Here is a 16,914-nt window from a genome sequence, read left to right on the forward strand (position 1 = left end):
TAAGTATGGTCAAATGATTTTCCATGAAGACGCCAAAGTAATTCAATGGAGAAAGGAAAGCCTTTTCAACAAATGGTGCTGGAACAAAGGGATCTTCATGTAGAGGAAAAAAAGATCCTCACCTCCTACCTCACATTTTTCCCAAAAATTAATTTGAGCTGGAGCAGAGAGACTAAATGGAGAAGCTAAATGATAACATTTTTTTAGAAGAAAATTTCTTTGAGACTGGTAGTAGGTTCCTTAGGACACTAAACGCTTTCTAGAAGACAAAAGCATGACAGTTTTGATACTTATTGGGAGTTCATTATACTATTCTGTTTACTTTTTATATGTTTGGGATTTTCTACAACAAAAGGCTGAAAAAACTAGACATAGCCCAGACCCCTTCAAAAATTAATATCTCTGTGGAACAGAAACAGATCAGGTGGGTAAGACTTGACCTAGCGGACATCAAGACTGATTTTAAAGTGTAGCATTGGCGTAGAGATTGACCCCAGGAACAGAATAGAGAACGAAGAAACTGGAAGCATTACAGTTCAGGGGAGGAAGAATGAATTTATCCTGTAAGTGGTACTGTTACAGTTGATTATCCAAATACAAAAATGACAGAAAAGAGATTCCTCCTTCATACTACACAAGAACCCTTTAAATTTTAAGATTTAAATATTAAAACTAAAACTTTTAAACTTTTAGAGGAAAATACAGAAGACGATCCTTGTTGCTTTCTAGTTAGAGAAGGATTTAGGCTACAAAGAGCACACGACATAAAAGATTAGTGAATTTGATCACGTTAAAATCAAAATACCAACAAAAGATATTATGATCAAAGTGAAAAGCTATAGACTATAAGAAAATTGTCCAGCACAATTTATATATTTATATACTTATATATTCAACAAAAAATTAGTATCCAGAATGTTGAAAGAGCTCCTATAAGAAACACATAACCAACCCCCCATAGAAAAATAGGCAAAAAATATGAACAACAGATTCACAGAAGCCAAATGGCCAAAAACTACTTGGAAAGATTCTCCACCTATTATTAATATAGGAAATTCAGATTAAAACAATAAGCTATCATTTTACATCAGGATGCAGAGAGTAAAGGGTGGCCATATTGACCATCAGGACGTGAAGATACGCATCGCCCACGTGCTTCTGGAAGGTGCATAGATTCATATGGTCACTTTGGAGAGCAGTACCAAGTTGCATATCTCACTACCTGGTTATGTGCCCCTTCCAGGTATAGACTTTAGATCAGTGATCTCCAAATTTGGGCCCTCACCTACTAGGTCATGAATTTCCCATAGAAATTTTCTTTTTTAATGAGATAGACTGTAACAGTATTATTAAAATGAATGTATCTCCACTAAAAAGGGTAAATTTTATTTCATGAACCTTTTGTTTTAGACACGCAGTTGACCCTTGAACAATGCAGGAGTTAACCCAGGGGCTCAGACCCACCCCTCCCCGCAATGGTCGAAAATCTGGGTACTGCTCTCTGCCTCAAAAACAGGAACTGACCAGTGACTCAGCCTAGGGCAGGAAGCTGGAACAGTTTGGATAAAATCAGGGCTCAAACCGCAATTCTTTTGATTCCACATGTTGTGATCTCTAATCCAATACAAACTTTTCCCCACAGTTAGTTCATTTAGAGATCTGTAAGATGAAAATGCAGACACTGTATTTACTGAAAAATCCATGTATAAGTGGACCCGTGCAATTCAGACCTGTGTTGCTCAGAAGCCAGCTGTATGAACATGTGTAAGTGTGTGTGCACAGGGTTGCCACGTGAAAAGCATATTTATTTCTTGCTACTTCTTGCCTCTGGGGTAGAGAGGATTTAGGATAGAAAGAGCACACAGCATAAAGGAAAGGACTATGGTCTTGGTTTGAAAAACAACCATTGCTTAAAGTTTTTTCCACAAGTGCACAAGAAAATATATATAAGAATGTTTATTTCAGCATTTTTGGTAATAGTGAAAAATTGGAATACTCAGTGTTTACCATAAAAGAATGGATAAATCAGGTGTGGTCAGTGTAACCAACAGAACACTACGTAACACAGAAAACCAATGAGCTAGAGCCACAGATATTAGTACCAAAAACAATCTGCAGAAAGATACGTACGCTATGACACCATTTATATAGTAGACTGAAAACACACGAGACGTTTCTCTGCAGTGCGTGAATATAGATTCCTGTGTTAAAAGCAGGCAGTGTGCACAGGAATGATGAACCCCCGTTCAGAATAGCAGTCTTCTCTCAGGAGGGAGGCAGGAGTGGCATCAGAAGAGAAGTGAGCTTGCGATGCTTTATATTAAAATCTAAAACTAAAGCAGATGTCAGCATTTTATACAGCTGAGTGGTGAGCACTCTGCTGTTTGTAATAATCTCTGTCATTTTCTATGTATTTGAAGTGTTTCATAATAATAAGTATTTAAGCAACTTTAGAAATTTAGATTGAGAAATGAAATCCAGAGACGATTGAAAAACCAGTTTCACCTTCACTAAATGTAATTGTGGTTTAACTGTGTTGAGACCATGTGATTGTTGCTTATCCTTTTCCTTTTAAGGAAAGCACTTTAAACATTTGCTTCTCAAAGCTCTTTTCTTTGCTACTAACAGATATATTGTGGACTTTTCTTAGGTTCAGATCTGAAGCTGCTGCCTTGTACCAGCAAGGCTATCATGCCCTATTGCCTGCATTTAATGTTAGCTTGTTTTAAGGTAAGCTTCACGTTGATTAGTGTAAAGGAAATTAATCTGCAGGATTGTTCTGATGACCTGGAATGACTTGAATTGAGAGCCTTAGGCACAAATGTTAGTTTAGTCCTTTGAAAACAGGGTGGTGTAGTGAGGAAAGCACATGGGCAAGGAATTAACAAATATTTATTAAATATCGACTGCACTAGGCAAAGATGAGTAGGAAATAATCCCCATCCTCGAGAGGTTTATGGGTAACAGTGGGGCAGATAATTTACAGGTAATAGTGGGGTGGATACACAAATAACCTTGCCTGTGGTAGCGTCCAGTAAATATTTTATCAATTAGCCTACGAGTCAGGATATATTAGCTACAGAAGAAGGGAGCACAAGTGCTGTTGGGCTTATGGAGGGATGTGAGTTCATTATCACAGGGATAGGGCATGAGGCTGGGCACGTGCAGAGGCCCAGCAGAGTCAGGAAAGCCTAAGGACCGGGCTGTGGGGAGCGGAGGCCTGGGGTGGACAGGCTGAATTGTCTACGAAGGCTCAAGTGGGCAGCAGTGTCGGGTCTCCCCTTCAGGGCGGTAATTCCCAAACCTGACTCTTTTTTTTTTTTTTTGAATGGCTGTGTCCACTTCATTGATGTGTACCACAACGTATTTAGTCTTTCTCCTGGTGATGGACATTTAAGTTATTCATCTCGTCCTATCCCCGCCCCCCTTTTTTTTTTTAACATCTTTATTGGGAGGGTGGGAGGGAGGGAGACGCAAGAGGGAAGAGATATGGGAACATATGTTTATGTATAACTGATTCACTTTGTTATAAAGCAGAAACTAACACACCACTGTAAAGCAATTATACCCCAAACCTGACTCTTGATCTGAAGCATTGAGCGGCAGAAACAATTTGAAGTGACTTCAGGCACAGCTGCCGGTTTAGAACCAGAAGCCCTTTGACAGCTTCTCACTTCACACCCCTGCGTCCTCCTTCCCGTGGCTCCCGCCGGCCTTTCTCCCCAGTCCCACAGTCTCCTCAGACCCCTCTGTCTAAGGGGGCCTCTCACCCGCCCTCCATCCCCCCCCGGCCCCTTAAAAGAAGTCCCCAAATTCTCTGTTGCCCAGACCGCTCACCTTCCTCGCACCCTCATCCCCGTGTTCAGAGCCTCGGGCCCACCCTGCATGTCCCACTCCCGCCAGGATGCTCACGAGGGTGCCGGGGAGCCGGGTTCTGTGGTGGGGCCCCTCCTCGCCGGCAGCGGTGACATTTGCCAGGCAGGCTTGACTTCTGCCGTCCCTTCTGACTAGTGACCGTAGTCACGCACCTCCCTGCCACAGTGTTTTGGGGGAGGTGGTATCGGGCATGTGTGAGATCACCCCGTGACTCCCTCCCCTCTGTCCTGCAGCTGAGAGCCTTCACAGACAGCAGAGACGACCTGGCGCTGGGGCACGTGATCGTGCTGCTTCAGCAGGAGTGGCCGCGGGGAGAGACCCTTTTCTTGAAAGCCGTCAATAAGATTTGCCAGCAAGGAAACTTCCAATATGAGAATTTTTTCAATTATGTTACAAGTATCCTTTTTCTTGTTTGAGCAGAAGCAATGCTTGGTACAAAAATGAACAAACCATTTGGGGTAGAAATAATGCTTTTGGTGATTTGGGGAAAAGGAGAAGGAATGGTGACTTAAAATGGGATTGTGGCAGCTGGTTTTGTGAAAGTCATGAATGGCTTCAAAGAGGAATCAGGAACGTGGACAGCCCTGTTGCATTTTCCACTTCAAGTGGCTTCTTAGGAAGGTACCCAGGGTGCCTGAAGTAAGAGCCTGCAGGCTCCCTGCAGGCCCAGGGTGACTGCTGGGGCCATAGACTGTGATTCTCTGTTGGCCTTCCTCTGGGAACAGGGCCCCTGGGGTCTGGGGTTACAACAGCAGCTGGTGGCCCGTGGGGCACCCGCCAGAGAATCTCCTCCACCCAGCACTGGCTTTCGTGTGGGGGAGCATTGTATTTCATACTGTTGGTTAGGGAAAGGTCTGCTTCTCTTAATACATTACTTTTGAGTTGCAAGTCGTCTGACATCCCTCTCCAGGTACCTAGAGCAGCATTTCTTAACCTTTGGGCCAGGGGGAGGGGGGCGGTGTGTATAGCACCTCTACTGCCTCTTTCTTACTAAGAAAACAGAAGATTCTGCTCTTGGGACCCTATAGGCTCTGCTCAGTCAGCTACCTGAGGAACATGTTTCTCTTTGTGAGGGCGTTGGGCTGGCATAGGAACCGCTGGGTCTGGACTCAGGCAGCGCTGGGTTGTTGGTGCGGTCGCCGTGGGCAGGTCTCTCAGTGGCTGCGAGCCAGTCTGCTCCTCCAGGAGAGCAGGGCTCCATGATTTCTCACGTGGTTCCCTGAATCTGGCCTCAGATATCGACATGCTGGAGGAGTTCGCCTACCTGAGAACTCAGGAAGGTGGGAAGATCCATCTGGAACTCCTGCCCAATCAAGGGATGCTGATCAAGTAAGGGCACCGCCTCCTGCCCTCCGTGCTGAGCGCCCGCCTTCGTGTGCTCGTGGGAGACGTTTGTAAATGTCCGTGGCTTGCACACAGTCGTTAGGAAGGAATACAAACCTGGTCTCTGTTTTGGAGAGTAGACTTGATTCCGGGAATCCTTTTGAAAGACTTGGCATTTCCTTAACTACATTTCTGATAGAACATTGTTTAAATTGGGGTAGTTCTGTCACTTTTGATACTTACTTCACTAGACAAAAGTCTTACTCATGGTATCTTTTCTGTTCCAAAACTTACAGACTGATCCTATAATTTCTGATTAGAAGTAGGGTGCTTTTAATTAAGAAAAGCCATGCTTAACTAAAGTTGAGCTGGACTGGGAAAAACTGCAGACCTAACTTCCACACTGTACTTGGGCCTCAGTGTTGACTGAAGCCCTGCTGAGCACCTGCCCGCTCAGCAGGGTGGGGTTTGGTCTTGGCACTCCCCACTCCTGGATGAAATCAGTGACCATTTATGATTTTTAAATGCCCTTGCTTCTGCCCTTCAGTCCTCATTGCAGTTTGGACAGTACATCCTCTGTGCTGCAGACGCCTCGCGTAGTGTGATGTCCATACCTCCTCCTCTGCGTCCTGCACGTTCAGCGTGTGTGGGTCAGGATCAGAGTCACTGCAGGAGACCGAACCCCGAGTGAGAAGAAAGTGTTGCTGAGGCTGACAGATTCTCCTTTTTCCCTCACTTGTGAAAGGGACGAGTTTTCAGCGCAAAGCCAAAATCCGCATCTCGTGCTGTCTTTGGGGAGTGTTGTCGAGAGGGAAGTAAGAAGTGTCCCTCTGGACTCCCGTAGCCTCGGGGCTGGGGCATCCAGGCAGCACGGTGTCCTGTCGGGAATGGGAAGGTGGGGTGCTTGTCCTTCACCTTGCAAACGTTACTAAAGATTCTGAGCATTTGACATGAAAGCGCAAGACCTTTATACGTTAGCTGGCTCAGGCAAGGGGACCAGACATGCTCATCTTCTCACTCTGGTAGCTCCCCTAGAACGTGGGGAAAATAATTGCGTGATTCAAAATATTCTTCACCATGCTTGAGAGTAAAGATGGCTTTTTGACACGGAAGCCTAGGTAACCCCTTTTACGTTGTAATTTGCAGGTTTTGAGGCTGGACACACAAACATACCTTTAATAGCTTTTTCTTTAATTCCCATTAATGCTCACCATACAAATTGTCATAATACGGAGACAACCTCAGTAGAATCAACTCCGTTTACTTAGATTAAACCTGAGTTTAATAATCCTCACACTAGATAATGCTTAGCTGTGAATGTGAGAGAAGAGGCTGTCAGAAAATCAGCGGTGAGTCTCAGACTTCATTCTACTGAACCTGTCTTCTCCAGCCAGTCTTATTGAGCTGCACAGCGACACGGGAACATGCAGACAAGCCCTCGGACGAGTAGTGAAGGCGAGGGCTGTTGGGCACGCAGACGGTGTCCTTAGTTAAAGAAACCCTTAATTTCTTCTAACTCCCTGTAGAAGACCATTAAGTCTCTTAGGAAACCTGCTGCCCCGTCAGTTTGGAAGCAGGACTAGGGGCTGTTGCTTAGTGAGCTGACAGTGTGAGTCCCAGGGTTCATTTGAAACCTGCCTTCCAAATTTCTGACGAGAAGCTACCGTGGAGAAGCGGGCCGCCTGAGACAGTTGAGGTATGGTCGGGATCTTGAGTAAAACTGTCACATTCCTTTTCCCTTTGGGTTGCAAACAAATTGTCTGAAGCCATTGTGGACCTTTTGGGGGGCCCTCCAGCCGAGCGCAGAGATGCAGGGAGCAGAGTCCAGCCTTCCCTCAGGTGAGGCTGTGAGTCTGTCCTGGTTGTGGCGTCTGGGCTGCAGCAGGTACGGTACCAGCGCCAAGGGCACGGGGGCCTGACTGGCAGGAGGGACGAGCTCTGATTCTTACCTACACGTGCTGCTCTCATGTATTTTGAAGTAGAGAAATGCTTCTGTGCTGATGCTTGCAGTACCCTGGGTGACACAGAAACCCATGTCCTGTGTGTGCCCCGAACTGGGTGCGTGATGACGTTCTCAGAGGTGATCACCCGGCTAATGTACTCATTTCTGTTGTTACAGAATCCCACAAAGCCATGGCCCAGACTCTTGTTTTCCCCCATCTGTTCCTTTTCTCAATACTTTTTGAAATTTAAACTCAACCTTTCTTTATCAAAAACATTGCCAGCCTCTCCAGTCCTCTTGAAAGGGCCTCTTCAGTCTGGGGCTTCAGTCCCATCAAAGATGGTTCTAAAAAGTCACGGGTGTCTTTCTGGGATCGGCATGGACGTGGCAAGCGTGGAGAGCAAAGGTGCTGGATTTGAGATTCTCTCCACGGCCGTTCCATGGCATCTCCCCGTCCTCTCCCCTGGCTCTTGCTTTTCATGCCAGATCTCAGCGGGCTGAGCCGGGGACCGGCAGCCGAGAGGCCTGTGGACCCATGTGGGCCACAGCCGTGCAGCGGGGGGGCTGGTAGCCTCTGTCCTCCCGAAACAGCTGCTCGAGGCCTGAGGCTGGCGGTTCTGTGCAGCCTGCCCCCCGTCTCATGCGTTTTCTCTGGAGTGTTGTTTTTAAGTGCAGGCTGAGTCGGTGTGGGTGTTTGAATGCCGCTGTTTGCTGTTTTTTAAAGGCCTTCTAGCCCTCCCATGGGGTTACTGCAGCAGGAATTCTTACCTGTGCTTCAGCCCAGCATACAGACTGCTGACAGGTACCAAGTGGACACACCTGCTCATAGTGTACTGTTTGTCGACATGTTTTACTGCCCATGGTTTTCAGCTCTTTGTTCCTCAGTGCTCTTTTTCATGCTTTATTTAATTTTTTAATTTGTTCTGCATTCCTTGGCAAACCATCTGGTTGTAATATTGTAACATTTCTTATTTTTTTCCATAAGTTGCCAGTGTTTTTGTGTTCAATTTAAAAATCATTATGGATCTGGAAATAAGTGAACGTTATATAAAACTGTGTAAGACTAAGTACACATTAGATTAGGCACTAAATTATGATTCTCTTTTGGTAAAACATAAGGCATTCGGTCCTAAATATTTAAGGATGCTGAAACTTACTCTAAGTAAATTTTTATTCTCAGATTTTCGTATTAGTGTTGAGGTCTTGGTCTAAATGGGCATAAGCACAGTATCTTCCTGCCACTGGTACTGTTTTTTCTGACCTTACCTGTCCGGATTGAAAATATTTGGTAGGCTAGAATGCTGCATTTACTAGTTGACTTATCCTGGTCTTAAACCACAAAAGCTAATTCGTCCTCTTCTTCATCCAAACTTGCCAGAGCAATAAAGACTCTGATAGAAATACAGTTGGGTTGTACCACTCTTCATATGTGGAAACACCTTTGGCCCGTGACCAGCAGGACACAGCATTTTATTACATTTTTACTAGTATTAAGGGGAGCGTGTGCTTGGAGCCATCCATGCCCTTTAGCTCAGTGTCTGCAAATACCAGCGTCTTTCAGTGGGTCAGAGGGAGGGCTCCCATTTGGGGTTGCAGTCTGGGTCCCCTGAGAGCAGTATCTCAGGGCAGCATAAAGGGGCTGCATGAGCTCCCAGCGGGGCTCACTGACACTGTACTTACTACTGAGTCACCAGCCAGACCTGATTAGAGATGTCCACAGAGAACTGGCTGTGCTGTCTCACTGTGTGGTTCTATAAACTGTCCATGGGCGTTGTAGGGTGTCCTGTAATATCTTGCCCTTCTAACAAAGCCTGTTTTGGTTTTCTTTTTCCTTCTATTACATTGCAACTTTCTGACTTCTGTTGTACTTATTTTATATAATTCAAGTTTTAAAAACAGCAACATTTTAGAGTGGTTTCAACAGTTTAATCTTGGCCAGTACCTAAAAATCTAATTTTAAACCCCCATGACTGTGTCTTAGGGAAGTTAGGCAGTGGGAGTGGAGGTTGGAGGTGGCTTCTGTTCGTCTAAATCTACCAAATTACTAACTGGTAGTTAAAACGCCTTTCCTTTTGATTGAACCCATTGAATTTTGCTAGGTTTTTCTTTTGCTTCCTTCATTTTGGTGTTTGGAGTTTCCTGGGGTTTCCTCTGTAATTTCCTTCTCTGAAGCCCACCCTCCAGGGCGTTGTGAAGGACCCACCTGTGCTCCCACCGGCCCAGCCCAGCCCAGCATGCAGGGCTCCCGGGCCCCAGCAGGCCCTCAGGAAGCTTTGCATCAGCGACTCTGCTGCTCTCTCCCTGCCGGTGCCGGACTCTTGTCTTGGGGCCCCAGGTCCTCCTGCTTCTTTGCAAAAAGACCTGGAGGAGCTGTCCCATCCTGGCATCACAGGGAGAGAGACACGCCTGTGGCCCGCAGCCTGACACGGGGCACCAGCCGGGGGCTGCGGCCATGGCCACGCTCGCTCAGGCATCCCCCTCCCCACTGCTGCCTCTGCGCTCAGCTGGCCTGGCTGGACCCGAACTGTGTGGCCAGGGTGGTCTGGACTCCGTCAGCCCCAAGTAACTGAACTGTGCACAAGTCACAGAGGGAAGTACAGCGTCAGGGCTGCAGAAGTTAGAAGCCAAGCAGGCAGCACCTCGCCAAACATGCGATGTTTAGAATAGCCTTTTCCTGAGTGGGGAAGACGACTCTCCGGCTTTAAGTCTTTCTGAAGAGGAACGGCCAGTGGAGGCTGTTTGGTTGGGGCTTTTTGCTTTTTTAAACTCTTCGCTAGATTTGAGGCAGCCTGTTCTCCTGCCCCAGAGTCACTGACCCATGCTGCCGTGCTAACTGTGGTGTCTGTTTGTTTCCCTGTCGCTGCCCCAGGCACCACACGGTCACCCGGGGCATCACCAAGGGCGTGAAGGAGGACTTCCGCCTGGCCATGGAGCGCCAGGTGTCCCGCTGTGGGGAGAACTTGACGCTGGTGCTGCACAGGTTCTGCGTCAACGAGAAGATCTTGCTGCTCCAGACTCTGGCCTGACCGGCCCTCCCGCCAGAGGCAGCCCACAGCCGCGGGGCTCTGGGGAGACATAAAGCGCAGATGAGCGTTGCCGTCATCGCTCTTCAAAAGAGGAAGACCATCGAGGTTTTAACTCATTGGTTGCTTAGAAGTAGTTCCCAACAGTCCAAGAAGCTATTTCTATTTTTGTCGTATTTTGTAATTTTTGTAAAACAAAAGAACCTGTTTTGTAAATAAAATCATCCTAAATTTGTGGGGGTGGTTTTCAATTTTATTTTTAATTCTTAGAGTTTCTGAACAAGAGTGTACTTTACTTAAAAGGCATTTCCTTCCATGTTCTCAAGATTTTCTTTTCCACAGTCAGGTTTTGGTGAATATCACATATCAACATAATGCTAGACCTTTTCCTTCAGGAAGTTTTAACACCAAAATCCTTTGTGCCAGGATGAACTTGAGTGAACTTCCACTGAAGCCGCCGTGGGGGGCTGGGGTGGGGGTCCTGCCCAGTGGCCTGTGGAGGGCACCTCCCCTCCCCGTCGGCTGCTGTCACCTGGGTGCCCTGAACCAGACAGCCTAGCCTCCGGCCTGGTTCTGCCCAGCCCTTTACTTGCCACGTACCAGGGACAGATTCATGTCCCTCAAGCTTGTCATGGGAAATACAGGCACTGGCCCTTCCCTCCCAGCTGGCTGTAAAGCCAGTGACGTGACACACTTGGGATGGGGCCTCGCACTTCTAAGTACAACACTGGGGTCAGGGGTCAGGTTCATTTCTTTTGCTGTTCCTGAAATATATCAGGTAAGCATCACATGAACAGTTGTTTCTGGGGGGATGTAAGAATGAAAGAGCTAAGAAGTTGTTCAGTTACTGTTACTGGACCAGGCCCATTGGCCCAACATGCAACAAGCCAAATGCTGAGAGGCCAAGGTTTGCAGCTGAGAAAGAAAGACTTTATTCCTAAGGCAGCCAAGCGAAGAGACAGGAGAACGAGTCTCAGGTCTGCCTGCCCGAAGGCAAGGGGCTCGGGGTATGTGTGTTGTGAGCAGGGTGGTCTTGGGAGTGGGGACAGATGAGGTGTTGGGTGTTCTGTGCGGGGTCATCTGGGCTCGTGCGTCTGCACGTTCACAGTGGAGGCACCGAGCGCCATCTGAGGGTGGAGACTTCTGGCGGCAGAGGCCGTTCATGGGAACCCCCAAGGCCCAGTTTCAGGAGCAGTGGTCCCAACCGGTCCTAGCCAGCTCGCATCGGGCAGGAGCTGATGATTACAAGTTCCTGGGCTACGGGAGGCTGGGAGGCGTGCATTTAAAGAGGAAGAAAAGGAAAATAACCAAAGTGAGCTTGCTCAGTGAAAGCAGGCCACAGGGGTTTTTAAGCTGTTCCCTTTGCTGCTGTTCTGTGAGGAGCTCGGGAACTTCCGTTAGTCACCAGTCTCTGTCAACCCTGTGGGGCATGGTTTCATTACCGTGCACAAAAATTTTAGAAATCTTTTCTATATAAGACCCTTTTATAGATTTATTAAAATCGATGGGAAACTGCAACAAGAGAAGCCACCACTATGAGAAGCACGTACACCACAACGAAGAGTAGCCCCTGCTCGCCACAACCGGAGAAAGCTGCGTGCAGCAACGGAGACCCAATGCAGCAAAAAAAAATAATTATTATTTTTTAAAAATCAGTAGGAAAGAAAAGATGGTGAGGTAGAAGGACTTTGAGCTCACCTCCTCTCATGAGCACACCAAAATCACAACTGCTGAACAACCATCAAAATAAAAGACTGGAACCTTCCAAAACCAGATGTTCTACATCCAAAGACATGACGAAACCACAACGAGACAGTAGGAGGGGTTCACTTGCAATATAATCAAATCCCATACCACCCAGGTGGGCAAACCACAAACTGGACAATAATTATATTGCAGAAGTTCTCCCACAGGGCACTTCCCTGGTGGCACAGTGGTTAGGACACCTTGCTCCCAATGCAGGGGGCCCAGGTTTGATCCCTGGTCAGGAAACCAGATCCCACATGCATGCCGCAACTAAGGGTTCATGTGCCGCAACGAAGGAGCCCGCAAGCCACAGCTAAGACCCAATGCAACCAAATAAATAAGTAAATATTTTTTTAAAATGTTCTCCCACAGGAGTGAGAGCTCTGAGTCCCACATCAAGCTCCCCAGCCTGGGGGGGTCCAGCATTGGGAGGGGGAGCCCCCAGAGCATTTGGCTTCGAAGGCCAGTTGGGCTTGACTGTAGGAGCTCCACGGGACTGGGTGAAGCAAAGACTCCACTCTTGGCACACACAAGGTCCTGTGTGCACCAGAACTCGGGGCAAAATCAGTGACTTCACAGGAGCCTGGGCCAGACCTACCTGCTGGTCCTGGAGGTTCTCCTGGGGAGGTGGGAGGGGGCGCCTGTGGCTCTCTCTGGGGTCATGAAAACTGGTGGCGAACGTATCAGGGAGTGTTCACCTGTGTGAACTCACTAGAGGCAGACGTTTTGCTTGGCTCATTAGCACCAAGACCTGGCCCTATGCAACAGCCTATGGCTCAGTGCTGGGATGCCTCAGGCCAAGCCAACAGTGGGGGTTAAACAGCCCCACCCATCAACAGACAGGCTGCCTAAAGATCTCCTGAGCCCACAGCTACCTCTAGACATGGCCCTGCCCACTAGAGGGCCAAGACCAAGCTCCACCCACCAGTGGGCAGGCACCAGCCCTTCCCGCCAGGAAGGCTGCACAGCTGCTAGACCAGCCTCATCCGCCAGGGGGCAGATACCAGAAGCAAGAAAACTATGATCCCAGAGTCTGCAGAACTGAGTCCACAAACGCAGATCAGAACCTACTCTGGGACCACCTGGTCCCTGGCCCTTGGGTGATGAGAGGGGAGTGTACTGCTGGGACACATAGGACATCTCCTACAGAGGGCCACCTCTCCAAGATCAAGAAAAATAACTAACCTACCACATAAATAAAAATGCTAACAAATGTAAACAAAATGAGACAGCAAAGGAATACATTCCAGATGAAGGAACAACATAAAACACCAGAAGAACAACTAAGTAACGTGGAGATAGGCAATCTACCTGAGAAAGGGTTCAGGGTAATGGTCCTAAAGATGATCCAAGAACACAGGAAAAGAATGGATGCAGAGAGTGAGAAGTTACAAGAAGTCTTTAACAAAGAGAAGATATAAAGAAGAGGCAAACAGAGTTGAAGAATACAATAACTGAAATGAAAAATACACTCGAAGGAATCAATAGAATAAATGAGGCAGAAGAACGGATCAGTAAGCTGGAAAACAGAATAGTGGAAATCACTGATGCAAAACAAAATAAAGAGAAAAGAATGAAAAGAAAAAAGGACAGTTTAAGAGACCTCTGGGACAACATCAAATGCACCAACATTCACATTATACAGGAAGGAGAAAAGAGAGGGGAAGGGCATGAAAAATATTTTAAGAGATAATAGCTGAAAACTTCCCTAACATGGGAAAGGAAACAGTCACCCAAGGCCAGGAAGCACAGAGTGTCTCATACAAGATTAACCCCAGGAGGAACATGCCAAGACACATAGTAATCAAATTGACAAAAATTAAAGACAAAGAGAAAATATTAATATTAAAAGCAACAAGGGAAAAACAACAGATAACATAAAGGGGAATCCCATAAGACTATAAGCTGATTTTTCAGCAGAAACTGCAGGCCAGAAGGGAGTAGCACACTATATTTAAAGTGATGAAATGGAAAAACCTACAACCAAGAACACTCTACCCATCAAAGCTGTCATTCAGATTCGACAGAGAAATCAAAAGCTTTGCATACAAGCAAAAGCTAAAAGAATTCAGCACCATGAAGCAGCTTTACAACAGATGCTAAAGGAATTTCTTTAAGCAGGAAAGAAAAGGTCATAACAAGAAAATTATGAAATGGGAATGCTCACCAAAACATACAGTAAAGGTAGGAAGTCATCCACACACAAATATGATATCAAAACCAGCCACCATGAGAAGAGGAGAGTACAAATGCAGGAAATGGGAATTGCATTTGAAATTAAGAGACAAGCAACTTAAAACAATCTTGTATATATATAGACTGCTGTATCAAAACCTCATGGGAAATGCAAACCAAAAAACTACAATAGATACACAAACAAAAAAGAAAAAGCAACTCAAACACAACACTAAAGATGGTCATCAAACCACAAAAGAAGAGAACAAAAGAGGGATGGAAGAAAAAAGACCTACAAAACAACCCAAAACAATTAAGACAATGGCAATAGGAACATACATATCAATAATTACCTTAAATGTAAATGGATTAAATGCTCCAACCAAAAGACATAGACTAGCTGAATCGATATAAAAACAAGAGATGAATATGCTGTCTACAAGAGACCCACTTCAGATCTAGAGACATATACAGACTGAAAGTGAGGGGATAGAAAAAGGTATTCCATGCAAATGGAAATCAAAAGAAAGCAGGAGTACCAATACTTATATCAGATAAAATAGACTTTAAAGATTGTTACAAGAGACAAGGACACTACATAATGATCAAGGGATCATCCAAGAAGAAGATATAACAATTGTAAATAGATATGCACCCAAAACAGGAGCATCTCAATATATAAGGCAAATGCTACACTAACGCAATAATAGTGGGGGACTTTAACACCCCAGTTACATCAATGGACAGATTATCCAGACAGAAAATCAATAAGGAAACACAGGCATTAAATGACACATTAGACCAGATGGACTTAATTGACATTTTTAGAGCATTTTATGTGAAAGCAGCAGAATACACATTCTTTTCAAGTGCACATGGAACATTCGCCAGGATAGATCATATGCTGGTCCAGAAAGCAATTTTTGATAAATTGAAGAAAAAAATCATATCAATCTTCTTTTCCGACCACAACACTCTAAGATTAGAAATCAACTACCAGAAAAAAAAAAACTGCAAAAAACACAAACACATGGAGGCTAAACAATATGCTACTAAACAACCAATGGACCACTGAAGAAATCAAAGAGGAAATTAAAAATTACCTAGAGATAAAATAAAAACATGATGATCCAAAACCTGTGGGACACAGCAAAAGCAGTTCTAAGATGGAAGTTTATAGCAATACAATCTTACCTCAGGAAACAAAAACCTCAAATAAACAACCTAAGTTTACATCTAAAGCAACTAAAGGGGAACAAACAAAACCCAAAGTTAGTAGAAGGAAGGAAATCATAAAGATCAGAGCAGAAGTTAATAAAATAGAGATGAAGAAAACAATAGAAAAGATCAATGAAACTAAAAGCTAGTTCTTTGAGAAGATAAACAAAATTGATAAACCTCTAGCCAGGCTCATCAAGAAAGAAAGGGAGAGGGCCCAAATCAATAAAATTAGAAATGAAAAAGGAGAAGTTACAACTAATACCACAGAAATACAAAGGATCATAAGAGACTTCTACGACCAACTATATGCCAATCAAAAGGACAACCTAGAAGAAATGGACAAATTCGTAGAAAGGTACAATCTCCTGAGATTGAACCAGGAAGAAACAGAATATATGAACAGACCAATTACAAGTACTGAAATTGAATCTGTGATTTAAAAACTCCCAACAAACAAAAGTCCAGGACCAGATGGCTTCACAGGCAAATTCTATTAAAAATTTAGAGAAGAGTTAACACCCATCCTTCTGAAAGTATTCCCAAAAATTGCAGAGGAAAGAACACTTCTGAACGCATTCTATGAGGCCACCATCACTCTGATACCAAAACAGACAAAGATACCATCAAAAAAGAAAATTACAGGCCAATATAACTGATGAACATAGATGCAAAAATCCTCAACACAATACTAGCAAACCAAATCCAAGAATATACTAAAAGGATCATAAACCATGATCAAGTGGGATATAAGCCAAGGATCAAGGATTTTTTCAATATCTGCAAATCAATCAGTATGATACACCACATTAACAAATTGAAGAATAAAAACCATATGATCATCTCAATAGAGGCAGAGAAAGCTTTTGACAAAATTCAACATTCATTTATGATTAAAACTCTCCAGAAGGAAGGCACAGAGGGAACATACCTCAACATAATAAAGGCCATATATGATAAACCCACAGCCAACGTCATCCTCAATGAGGAAAAACTGAAAGCATTTCCTCTAAGATCAGGAACAAGACAAGGATGGTCACTCTCACTACTTTATTTTTTTTGAATTTTATTTTCTATATTTTTTTATACAGCAGGTTCTTATTAGTCATCCATTTTATACACATCAGTGTATACATGTCAATCCCAATCTCCCAATTCATCACATCACCACATCCACCCTCCCGCCACTTTCCCCCCTCCTTGGTGTCCATATGTTTGTTCTCTACATCTGTGTCTCAATTTCTGCCCTGCAAACCAGTTCATCTGTACCATTTTTCTAGGTCCCACATATATGCGTTAATATACGATATTTGTTTTTCTCCTTCTGACTTACTTCACTCTATGACAGTCTCTAGATCCATCCACATCTCTACAAATGACCCAATTTCATTCCTTTTTATGGCTGAGTACTATTCCATTGTATATATGTACCATATCTCCTTTATCCATTCGTCTGTTGATGAGCATTTAGGTTGCTTCCATGACATGGCTATTGTAAATAGTGCTGCAATGAACATTGGGGTGCATGTGTCTTTTTGAATTATGGTTTTCTCTGGGTATATGCCCAGTAATGGGATTGCTGGGTCATATGGTAGTTCTATTTTTAGTTTT

At 44.8% G+C, this 16,914-nt stretch overlaps 1 protein-coding gene across 8 annotated transcripts in view; it reads left to right on the plus strand.

Moving 5' to 3' along the window:
• The window catches only part of INTS10 (integrator complex subunit 10), a 36,960-nt gene extending 26,561 nt beyond the window's left edge, over window positions 1–10,399 (plus strand). For 4 of the 8 annotated variants that reach the window (XM_067721499.1, XM_067721501.1, XM_067721504.1 and 1 more), the window contains 5 exons: window positions 2,651–2,730; window positions 4,110–4,272; window positions 5,112–5,205; window positions 7,866–7,943; window positions 10,011–10,399. In XM_067721499.1, coding sequence (XP_067577600.1) covers window positions 2,651–2,730; window positions 4,110–4,272; window positions 5,112–5,205; window positions 7,866–7,943; window positions 10,011–10,167 — 572 coding nt within the window. In that variant the 3' untranslated portion in view covers window positions 10,168–10,399. Of the gene's footprint in view, window positions 1–2,650; window positions 2,731–4,109; window positions 4,273–5,111; window positions 5,206–5,746; window positions 7,039–7,865; window positions 7,944–10,010 lie in introns of those variants that run through there. The other 4 variants (XM_067721502.1, XM_067721503.1, XR_010939483.1 and 1 more) reach the window with 3 other exon arrangements.
• The last annotated feature ends 6,515 nt before the right edge of the window (window positions 10,400–16,914 follow it).

Source organism: Pseudorca crassidens, chromosome 21, assembly GCF_039906515.1.
Source record: "Pseudorca crassidens isolate mPseCra1 chromosome 21, mPseCra1.hap1, whole genome shotgun sequence".
NCBI classification, from domain to species: Eukaryota; Metazoa; Chordata; class Mammalia; order Artiodactyla; family Delphinidae; genus Pseudorca; species Pseudorca crassidens.